Source organism: Lepidothrix coronata, unplaced genomic scaffold (assembly GCF_001604755.1).
Source record: "Lepidothrix coronata isolate B3197 unplaced genomic scaffold, Lepidothrix_coronata-1.0 Scaffold9, whole genome shotgun sequence".
NCBI classification, from domain to species: domain Eukaryota; kingdom Metazoa; phylum Chordata; class Aves; order Passeriformes; family Pipridae; genus Lepidothrix; species Lepidothrix coronata.
The window spans coordinates 817393-829622 of NW_016690189.1; the positions used below are offsets into that span (position 1 = coordinate 817393).

The following is a 12230-nucleotide window of genomic DNA, read 5'->3' on the forward strand; positions in this document are numbered from 1 at the left end:
CATGGAGAATGTAATCTGGTTTAGGTGGAAGTCTTCTAGCATGTATTAGCAAAACTGAAGGTGTGTATGAATCATTCCAGTTCAGACAATCTTAGGAGCTCAGAGATGCTGAACGCTCTGGCTCCTCAAATGGATGAACCCACATGGCCATACAGAATTCCTCTTTCTTTGGCTAGGACTTCATGTGAGTACGAGAAGGATCAGACTGCTCCCACTTGATGACAGCCAACAGCTAATCAGATTAGCTGTTACAGCAGTAAATGTAGGGAGAAAACAGTTTCTAGAGAAGGAAAAGCTATTCTTCTTATGCCTGTAAAGAATTAAATGGGATTCTCTCCAAAATGAAGACACGATCATTTTCACCTCTGTTTCTGTGACTTTCTGTGTTGCAGATTAGGTGAAGGGGTAGGGGCAGGAAAGTGATCATAAACTTCAGAAGAGGATCTTTCATTAAAAATGTTAAAATACCAACAGTATCTCTCTTTTCTTTGTGATTAATTGGTTTGAGCATTTTTCTATTAATGCTAGTTCATGAATGACTAGTCTTTATGTGTATATAAATGAATGTGGGTGTTTATAATGTGTAAATAACTATATATAAATTTATCTGTATAGGTTCTTGCACCTTTTTAAAAGTAGGAGGAGGATGGGGAGAGCAAACTAAAAAGCATTCTATTGTAGTAAATGACAAACAGGGAAATTGAACACCCAAATATGGAGGAAGGAATTCTTTAATACTAACCTCCAGTAGTCCCTGCTAAATGTAACACACATGCATGAGGATTATTTTATTATTTAGCTTCCATGAAATAGTTGCAGTCACTTCCAATTTTATTATGATTCTTTTGACTGCAGCCAGATATTGAAATAGTGTCGTCATCAATTAAAAAAGAATTTACTTTGTTTCTATGAAGAAACAGAGGCAATAGTATGCAATATTTTATAGAAAGTAATGCTTTTGTTCCTAAGTTTTTATTTTAAAACTTCATAGTATTTCCTCTTTAAGTCTCAATTATCTTGGTCACCATTCAGAATTTAAGTGTCTGATTTTGATCATGGTGTCGCTTCCTTGCAGTGATATTGCATAACGTTAAAGGAAAAGCAGTCCTGGCCATCTGTTAATGCTACCAGAGCCATGTGTAGCAGCTGTAAGCAGCAGTTTTTTCCTCCCTTCCTTATGTCCAAGCAGGCATATTGACCTATTCATATCTTCCTGCTATATATAATTGTGAATTATAAAATTGCTATCTCAGAATAATTCAGTCTTAGTCATCTTGTTCTTTAATGCATTAAACTTCTTAATTTTTTTCTGAGAATACTATTCTCAGAATTTTCCTTAATCTTATTTAATTTAGGCTTTTTTATTAGAAAAGATTAAAAGCTTTGAGTATTATGGGGAAATGAGCATAACTTTATTTGTGCATTTGGTTATGAGGAGGATTGATTGGGAATGCTGGTATTAGCACACCTTCAAAAATTAACACTTACTTTCCCCCCCTTTCTCCCCTGCACTTTGTCTTTTTTCCTTTGGAGTTATATTTCATATTTTGCTGTATCTTCTCTTTCTGCATCTTATTGGTCCTGTTTGGCAGAGGAGGTTTCCTTTTCTTCTCTGTGTTGTTTCTTTTTTCCAAAACACCTTTTTTTTAAAAAAAAAAAAACATTATTCTCACTCTTTTGAGGTTCTTTTTTTTTCTACACTGCATTACTTGTGCATCTGTGCAAGCAGTCTGCACATTTTGTGGCTAATGAGTGATGACAAACTAGTCACAGATGCATAAGAGTGAATACAGCACTGTCAAAGGATAGCCACCGAAGTGGGAAGCTCATCTAGAAGTGACCCTTTGTAGTAATTGGAGAACCAAATTTGATTCTTATAAATAAGCAAAATCTGTCTTTCTTGCAGCCTTCTAAGCCAACTAACTCTAGCAGTTTCTAAGTAGAATAATTTTCTTCAGCCTGTCAGCCTGACTTCCTTGAATATTTAAAAGCTGGAGTGTGTTGTTCCATGATTACTTAGTCAAATTAACAATTAGCAGCTGCCAAAACGTTCCTTCTACCTTCTGTTTACTTGCTTTCCCTCTGTCAGTGGCTCTGGAGCCTGTGTTTTCACAGGCGAAACAGATTCAACTTGCTGTCCTAGTAAAAGGTTGAGTTTTTTGTTTCTTGTTGATCCCCCCTGCCCCCTCACCGTAATGAATTGAGTGGGCACAGTGTGATGACAGCTCTGAGCACCAAACCTGGCTTGAGTCAGGCAGCAGGAGCAGGAGCCAAGAGCGGTGGGGGAGAGTGGGCAGAGAAATGACCTTTCTCTTCTGGTAATGGTAAACCGCTAATTTGGCTCAAGTCATGCTTGGACATGGCTCCTTGAAACAGAGTGAAATAAGTAGAGATTTAGAGTTTGCAGCCTGCTTATTGTAAATCAGTGAAATCAGGCTCTGCTCTGCTACCTTCTGCTGAGTTTTCCTGACTTTCAGCTGGGGAAGAGCCATTGTCACTAAAGACCAAAATAGTGAAGAACAAATGTGCTTGGGTTTCAATTAGTTTTTCATCCTTTAATTAGCTGTTAGTGTTTTTTAACAGTGGATGATCATTGAAAAATTGAATTTTCCTGGAATAAATATTTTCATCATAAGAGGAAAAATATTTTAACACTTGGGAATACTGTTGAAGCCATTTGTAAATGTGGTTTATATTCTAGGCTCAAAATATTATGTCGTTACTGTATTATCAATCTGTCGTATCGTATGTTTAAAGAAAGTCAGTATTTTCAAGAATTTTAAGTATTTTCCTAAAATTTTTGTGAAGGCATATGACTTTAGAGGAGGTTCATTCTTTTAGGTGAGAACTTAAAAGTCTAAAATCATTATTTTTCACCTTTTTATGTTCATTTCTGTTCCTTTAATACTGGGGGGCAGGTAATCTAGGTTAGCGTAGGATAACGTTGGGCTTTCTCTTCTGTCCAGCAGGTTCTAGGAAGTAATCTCTATTTTGTCTGATTTAATTTTCTGTTAAACTCCAGAATGTTGTACTTGTGATTTCTTTCTAGCTTAGCTGCAGATTCAGAATGACTGACGTTGGGCAAACTCACCCCTGGTGTATCACCACTGCAGTTGATCCTGCTGGGGCAGTACAGGCTGTGTGATGCCTGGGCACTCAGCTCTGTTCAGGCAGCCTGCTGCTGGCTCAGGGATGTGCCTGCGTGTGCTATAGCAGCTATGATGGTTGTGCCTGTGTTGAAACCATTATATTTGGTAGCAATGCATATAAAAAGAGATTGTGTTTAACATCCTCAGCTTTTTAAATGGCAGACTTTTAAATTGCTATGCTAAACGTTTAAAAATAGAGAACTTGCCAAAGAATGTGTTAGAAACGTTAAATATTTGCTAGTTCTTAAGCTTTGATGTGGTTTTGTTCTAAGCCATGTCTTTTACGTGGCCTATAACGTGCAAGCATTTGGAATTTTGGTGTCTATACAAGTTTTATTAAGTAATTGACTTGACATCCTTGCATATTTAGGCTTAGCTTTTTCGCTTTTTAAATGTTGGCTTGTCTTACTGCTGAGTCCTTCTTGCAAACTTAATGGTTTAAATACACTGTTATAGTCCTAGAGACAAATTAATTACTTTCCATGATGGCATTTGAAAATCTCCTCTCCTTTCTGATAATGTTTGTAACAGTGTAGTGTAGTCAAATGAAACAATCATGATACTCTCCTTTTCTGATTCTTTCTTTTCAACTATCTGCAGAGCCACAGGGCAAAGCTTGACCACTGGCTGGGCAGATACAAAGAAGAGTTTACATTTACTCTTTTCTCATTTGAACAACAGATGCTTCAGAAAACATTTATTTGTCTCTAGTATAAGTATTAGAAAACATGGGTTTCAATTGTAGGATTTTTTTTCTTTTAAAAGGACTTCTTATGAGTTTTAGGAATGTGCTTTTGGCTTTCAGTGCTGTTCATTGAATAACTAAGAGCTTTGCACTTCATTTGGAAGTGACTTTACTGATAGGACCAAATACATGTCAGGCATAAGATTATACTAGTTTGGTTGAAGTAATTTAAAGTCTGATTATTTCCATTTTTTCCATTAGTGGGTATATATAGCCATTGTAAAAGCAAAGATGGCTAATTCTGGTGATCGAGTTCTGTTGACTAAGTATATCACAAGCCATGACATTTGGGAAGCTTAAGTGTTGAATGCAATAGTTTTGGTTTCCTACAAAGTTAATATTTAATCAAACTAGTAGGCTTTCTAAGCAGAGACATAAATAACCAAAGTGTTCTGAGAATTGCCTAAGACTGATACGGACTGTGAAATCAAAAGCTCGAGGTTCAAGGAGAGGATTTGCTAGCTGTGTTTGGTAGACACTGATAACACCCTGAGCAGATAGCTGGTTTGCATTCGCTCCTTGTAGGTCTTCTAATGGTCTCCTACTTGAGGCTATCAGTTGATTTCCTGTTCCTGGTAACTTGCCCAGTTAAAATGGTGAAAACCCGGATTACATTCTGTTAATGTTAGTATTTGATTATTTCTTTCTAAATAATTCTGTCTAGAATAACTAGAAGAAACTACTTTTCTGCATTTATAGTACTGTGTCCTAGCCCTGCACAGGATTTGCAGTTCCTAGCTGCTGCCTTGCTTCTTTCATTTTTCCCTTGTCAGCCAAGTGTAGTGTGTAAAGCATTATTTGCACTGCCTTGATCCAAATCACCTGTCACGGAGTGAGTCAAGTATTACTGTGATTCACAAAATCCAGGTTCTCTTTTCTCTTGATTCCTGGCAGCTTTTTGACTTAATAACTCAGAAGCTACTCTGCAGATCACAGTCATCAACCAGGCACTTATAATGCCAGGTAAGAGTTAAACACAGTGTAATGGCACTTACAGGAGCCAGCATTCTACTATGAGCCAACATGCAACTGCCAAGGTGCTTAGATAATACTGAGTGATAAATTTTTAGTCTAAGACTGGGAATCTGTGTCCAGGCTGCAGAGACCTGACTGTACTGGATGAGAATTCAGATTTTATAGGCTTTCCTGTGATTTGTCCTAAGAGATTTACTTCCAAAATGAGCGGAGTTTGCATCTTCTTTTCAGGCACATCTGAAGTCATTCTTTTTTCCACAGTTCACATTATGGCATAGAAGAATTTTGTGGTATGATGTTGGAGGATGTGATGTTCATACACATTTCAGGTTTTTAGGAATTGTTTCAACTATTCTTAAATGTAAATAATGAAATCAACTCTCTTAGTAAATCATGAAACATCGGGTTCACTTCATATTTGTTGTGAGTCTTTATATTAAACAAATGGATTGTAGCCGCTCATGTATGTCTGAGGGAAAGAAGGAGAACTGCTTTTTGCTTAGTCATGTCGTGCATCACCTGCCATCGCCTCAAATCTAACTTTTTTATCACTTCAGTTATTTTGCATTAATGTATACTGAAACATTCAAATTTTGTTAAAAACAGTATTTCAGAGACACTGTCAGTACAAAAGGAAATTAAAAATGATATATTTTTTCAAGTTAAGGGTACTGTCATTAGCTTTAAGTCATTAGAAAAGTAGTAGGTATGCTGTAGGAGGAGGTAAGGAATATACTCTCTCACTTTTTTGAATTTACATGGTTAATAGTTAAAATGTAAGGTTTTGTTGTATTCCCATAAATCTTTTTATGAAAACATTAGTATCATAAGGCTGTGATTTTGTGATCACTCTAGGCTGACATAAATTTACACTGCCAGGAAATGTTCTCTTGACTGGCTAGTGCAGGCTCAAGGGAACACAGAAACCTGATTTGCATGCTTGAAGTGGTCAGGAAAATGCAGTTTAAGAAAAATAGTGTTCTCTGGTACAGTAATACCTGACTGAAAAATAGCCCAAGTTTCTCAGTTTGCTTTTAATAATTATTAGATAAGAAGAGAGACTTTTCCCCCTCCCAGTAGCTGTGGAAGGCTAAGAAATACATCAAACTACTGTCTCCTCATCAAGATGCTCCAGAACAGTGAATTTTTTTTGTTCTGGTCTCTGCCTACTTATCCTTTAGCTTTTCATGGTCTGAGGATTACAATTGGATATATAAAATCCTGCTGCAGTTGTGTGGTGTAATAATGGGTTAACAGAGATATCTAAATCCTGCTTTTGAAAAGAGGAAATGATGTGGGACAAAATAATGAATTTAGCTTTCTCGTATACTTTTTTTTTTTTTAATTGTAATGATGTCTGGTATCTTTTCCAGCATCCTGTGATCAGAATAACACTCTGGCCTATCTAGTAGCTGGGGAAAAAAAGATTTGGATAAGCTGTTGTTCTTCAAAACAAAGTGAAGCTGTGTTTCTGAATTGTAGGAGACAATTGGATGGCGGCAGATGCCCTGTTACATTTTTAGGTTGTCTCTCCTGTAGAGATGGCAACAGAGCAACCTTCCTGCTGGGCTGGCAATGCTTAATTGGTTCATCTAGTTAGTTTTTCAGGTTTAGAAAGAAAAATTAAGTGACACAGAATAATGCTATGGTCAAGGAAAGATATAATCTGGCAATCACTTAGGTACTGTGTGAAATGGAAAAATTTGTTTTTCTGAAGAAAAGTCATGCGTAAGAATAAATCTCTTTTCAAAATGAAGACTTTTGCTGCATTAGTTGTCAGTGTTACTGTGTTCTAGTTTTAAAGTCCTAAATGGTTGAATTTCTTGAAAGATTTTTTAGAGTATAAAATTTCATAATTTTTCTAACTATATAAATTACTATATAAATTCAGTACTACAAAATATATTTAATGCAGTAGAGTGTCTGATATTTAGATTTTTTTTCCTCCTGTCTGAAATAGGTATATTGTATGTAACCACTACAAATGTGATCTACTAAAGTTACTCAGTTTTTAAGTAATTACTGAGAGTTTTCAGATTTGCAACTAGACTAACTTCTTGATAGTTTACTCTGAGATTATAAGTGGTATCCAAAGCTTTTAGACTTCTGCCTAAGAAGTACTTCAGGGTGTTGAAATCTGGAAATATTTAAAATGTGGTTTTTGAACTTAAGTCTTCTATGTCTAAAAGACATAGATAATGTATGTAATAATTTTAGGGTAGAGATACTTATTTTAAAATAACTTTAATGATAAAAATTTGTAATGACGGATTTGATTGCCAGCATCCAGCTACCAGGAGGCATTGTATTTATACAGCCAAGATGAGTAATGTCTGGATTGAGTCAGAGAGCAGTTCCCTTAAGCTCCCATCCAGTCAACAGAGAGCTGGTTAACGTTTTCCCGGGAAGCAAGAAAACATTTTGGCTGATTAGCCACAACTGGGCACATTAAGAAGTTACATCTCATTGTGACCAACAATTCCTTTTGCAGAAATTACTGCACAGCTGAGAGAACGTGAGAGATAGGGAGGCCTGCTCATCTTGGCAATAGGAAGTCTCCCTAGCCCTAATATATCTTAGTCACTTCGGTTCAGCATACGGCTCTTGGGAGAGGTAGTGGTGGGGATTTGTGACTGTGAATCCTTGTTAAGATTAGGTGCACTACGTGATCATTGTCTTAACTCATTTATCTTTATTAAAAAAAAAAAATCTGTCTAGTATAATAACGAACAAGTTGATCACTCATTTCAGTAACTAAGAGGAAGTTGGAATCGTTTAATTAAACACCTTTCATAAGGTGTTTAAAAGCGTTTCCACGTTTAGAGTAAAGAAAAAAATTCTGTTCCTGGAAGGATATGTTGGGGAAAACTGACTGAAAGTAAATAATACATTTTAATGAAACCAGTTGAAACTCATTTTTAGAATTCCCAGAAAGCTTACTACTTTTCTTGTTTATTCATGCACGTTTTCACATTTTGTGTAGCTATGCTGAGTTGCATGGCTAATACAAAGAGGCAATCAGCTACAGTATGTGTAAGAAATCGAAAATTGTCCAGAAACTGCATAAAATTCATCATTCAATTTCAACTTGAAGAGCTTTCATATGCAGGAATTTTGTAGAGAAAAATGGTGTGTTGCTGCCCTAGTGATCTATCAATACAGTGTTTGAATACAGATTCCACAAGGGAAACATTGAACCTAGAAGTGTTGCCCTTCATCAATAGAATTAAGGCGAGGAGTTGTATCTGGTGAAGAACGTGTCACGGTCATGCCATTTATTTCTGAGGCCTGTAGGTTAAACATACACAGATAACCTCTGAAGCTTGGGCTGGAACTGAAGAATCAATAAAGCATCAGTAGATTTTAGTCAGTGTTATTAACCGTTCCCAGTTACTTTTTTATAGAAGGTATTTGACTATGCTATTTAAAATACAACATTTATTTGTAGAAACAGAGTGAGACTTTGTCAGTTTATGGCAAATAGGTTTTTTAGCTATGCTATGTTTTATTTATAAAAGCAAAGTAAAGCAAAACAAAAAAACCATACCCAAAACCAACTAAAGAAAATTGCTGTTACATTTTGTTAACATTCTATAAAGTTACCTTAGTCCAGGATGTGACAGAACTCTGCAATTACAAGTTGTGTTCTCTGTAAAGTATTTCAATTCTACACTGGGGAATGCGGCAGCCTGCTTTCCAAAATGTAGAAATGTACCATCCTCATGTTTAGGTAGCTTTAGTTTTGCTTATAATTTTTTTTTTTTCTGAGAAACTTGCTGGTTTGGGTGTTCTAAAAGCAAGTTTGTCTTTTTTAGGAATTAAAACCTCAAAGCCATTACAACCATGGATATAGTGAATCTCTTGGACGGAAAAGCCACATCGATGATTACAGCACTTGGGACATTGTTAAAGCCACACAGTAAGTTTATTTTTGAGTGTTAGATTTGTCTGTGTCTGTACTAGTTAGAAACAGTAAAATGGATTGTATTATTTGTGTAAAGTGGAAGGTAAACTGTATTTGTCAATACAAGAGTGGAAAATTTCAGAAGTGATTACTGTTACGACAAATTTATGAGTGTTGTATGAAAATGTATGGGAGGAATTATGGTAAGTTGTAAATATAGATGGTTGTAGGACAGATTGTTGGAAGAGAGCGGGAAGTTTTCTTCCTGTTGGTACTAATGTTTATTTTCTATAGGTGATGATTAAGAGGTAAGTAGGTAACATTTATATGCAAATATAATGGTTTAATTGATTTATAGGGTAGGAAGAATGTGTCTCTGTAACTTGCTTCGTTATCTCTGATTCTGCACTTTCAGTGCTGCTATGACACCGAGTTTATTGCTGAAAAAGAATTGTAGGAGTAAACTGTGTGTAAATTTAGTAATTGTGTTCTTAGTGTACATGAATTACACAAATTTGTTACACAGTAGTAACGTACTAATTCACAAGACTTTCTGGAGTGTTGTCATGATGCTACTTTTTAGTTTGTTATTGTTTGCCATTCAGAAACCACTGTTGCTTTTTTGCAATGAGCTGATATGGAGATGTGTAAGATTTTTATTTTTAATGTATTGTTAATTTGAATGCTTAAACCATTATGTATCTTGCAGAGCTATTTGCCTTTTTCTTCTTAAAAGAAAATTTTTCTTTCCTTTTTTTCCTAAAAGACACCTCCCCCAATTGAAAGAAGCAGCTCTGCATGTGACATAGGCCCAGTTTAGGTTTAGGAAGTATGTACTTTCCTTCACTTTTTGTTTTGAGTTGTAAAGAGTTTAGCTTCCTGAAACAGATGTTGACTGACTCTGCAATTGTTGCTCTAAATACTTTAATAGTAATACCACAACCTATAATACTCACATTAGGGGATTTTTAGAAGTTAAAATATTGGCACTGTATCAAACCAGCTGCTTCTTATAAAAGCATGGAAGTGTGGCAGCAGAAGTGATTTTACATGTTATTTGCTTGTATTCTTAGATACTCACTGCATATTTGAAAACCTAAAACACCTTCCTCCCCATTAACTCTCAAATTTAGACTGTACTTTCAGCTGAGTTGTTACAGTTCTTTTCTGGTCTCCTCAAACAAGAATCAATGGATCTGAGTTACTTTTTTGTTCCTTCCCAGTCATGATAAGATGTGATTTACACAGAGGATGACATCTTACCAAAGAGCATTACAGTTTCTTATCATAGCCCTAATGGTTAATATTACAGGGAAGGGGGACTGTCAGCTTGAAGTTGTGATATCCAGGCAGCATTTCCCTGACTAGAGGGGAGAATTCACCTTTATTTTAAGTATTTGCTAGAATATGAAGGACACTTAATATAAAATGTCTGTTATAAAAGGGAAATATCTCTGAAATTTAAGGCAGAAAGTAAACCCACCAAATATCATAAGGCTTGCAGTAAAATAAATAATGCTACTAATATATTATATCAGTGTTATTAAAAATATATACTTTTTCTACTAAAATGGTGTATTTACAGTTCTAGAAATATAACATACCATATGTATGTATGAAAATAACTGATCTTATCCTCTACCTTTTGTCCTCAAAAATCAATACTCAGATTAAAATATCTGCTGACTTTCTTTACTTTTTAGTTCAGTGTTAATGTAATGATGCCATAAAAAGTTTTTGTAAAAAAAGGGCCACTCATCAGTCTCCCAGAATAGTTCCCCAAGCAGTTCAGTAAGTTCAATCAAAATATAGCAAAATACAATAAGAATCATTTTAAGTCTCTTGGTTTGGATGGTTTTTTTTTCCCCAAGTCCAGTTTCTCCCATGAAAGTAACTAGTTATGCAAGATGATGATGAAAAAAAAATGAGATGAGAACGTTTAAAACTCATTTATGTTTTATATATGCTATTTGGCTGTAGAATTATATTTTGAGATATTTTTATTGACACTAGATTACAGAGAAATAAAACAATGTCTGTAAAATAATGCACTTGATTTTATGTTTTCCGACAAGGAAAAATAAGGGCTTGCAAACTCCACATGTTTTCCCATAAGTATTTATATGTTTTTCCTATCTGATTGAACTGTTTCGGTGCTCTTATCTTCTTAATCTGTAGATTGGACACATTAAATTAACATACTTATACACTAAGAGCTACAAATCTAATAGCCTCTTACAATCACATTAAGACTGTATAGAAAACAGTGGTTCAGCTAATTTTCTCATTGAAAACAGCTTATCAGTATTTTTTCCCCATGATGCTCCTCATGGGTTCTCCCACTGGGAGAAGTTCTCTCTCTGGGGCCCTAGGCATGCTTTATATAAAAAGTAGTCTCTCTCTGTTTTTTATTTTGCAGAAACATTTGCTGGAGTAAAAATCATAGTGTTTGGTTTTAGTACCTATGAATATGAGGAACACTTTTCACTGGCTTTGTTATAAACATGTCCAAGAGCATCTAGGTAGCTTGAAAAGTAGTAGTGTCTCAGCTCTTCATCTTGCAGATGTTAGAATATGTGTGTAATTTTTTTGGCATCTTGTATTTGGTTATAGCAAAATTGTTTCATTCATAGAAAGTTTCACTGTGTTTCTGAAAGCAGAAGCAGGCCACTCATCTGCATTTGAAAAACTGTTTTCAAAGGAGCAATGAAAAAATCATCCATGCTTACCTTTGGTTCTATTCCTCTGTGATAATCAGTGTTCTTGCTGGAGCTCCAAGGGAAAGGAGTCTTGTCACAAAAGAGGAAAAAAAAATCATAAGTGATTTAGAAGTGAAATTTAATGGTGCTATGTTGGATATGTTTATTTCTATCTCGTTTGGCAGCAGTAGCCCTCTGTCATCCTAGGCGGGAGTCATTAACTTTTAATATGATGTCTTGGAAAGGATACTGTGTTAACAACTTAAAGTTGCTGCTTCTGTTTTGTTTTAAATCTTTAAAGCCCTGAAACTGAGGAGCAGTAGCTAATGTTCACAGGTAGAGAAGTATATGATAGGTTATCAGTAGGAGAACAAAATCTGAGACGTACTAATCATTGCATTGTATTCTTCAGTTCAGTTGAGAGTGAAGCCTTTGGCTTGTACTGAGCTTGAGCAAATTCTGAAAGTATGTTAAATAATGAATTATGATACCATTATGAACATGGATATTAAACATTAGTGATATTAACAAGTGCTTTTGTGACATCTGGAAGATTGATTCCTTGTTCTCAAGTGTTACGATTTCATTATTGCAAGATTAACTTTTCTATTAGTTTTATTCACTGAGATAATTTCATTCAAAATGAAGTTGTGTGCGTTGTGAAATAGTGCAGCATAAAATACGAAATATGCTGAATCGTGCCAAGGAAAGAAATTATTGGATATATTTGAGAATAGCTTTTTTCATCACTGTTGCTC

At 35.3% G+C, this 12230-nt stretch overlaps 1 protein-coding gene across 2 annotated transcripts in view; it reads left to right on the forward strand.

Moving 5' to 3' along the window:
• Positions 1–12230, forward strand: part of ZDHHC17 (zinc finger DHHC-type containing 17) — a 69770-nt gene that overhangs the window by 9546 nt on the left and 47994 nt on the right. For both annotated transcript variants that reach the window (XR_001873058.1, XM_017804398.1), the window contains exon 2: positions 8685–8788. Coding sequence is in view for 1 of the 2 variants with exons in the window: in XM_017804398.1 (XP_017659887.1) it covers positions 8685–8788 (104 nt within the window). In the remaining variant the exon portion in view is untranslated. The remainder of the gene's footprint in view (positions 1–8684; positions 8789–12230) is intronic.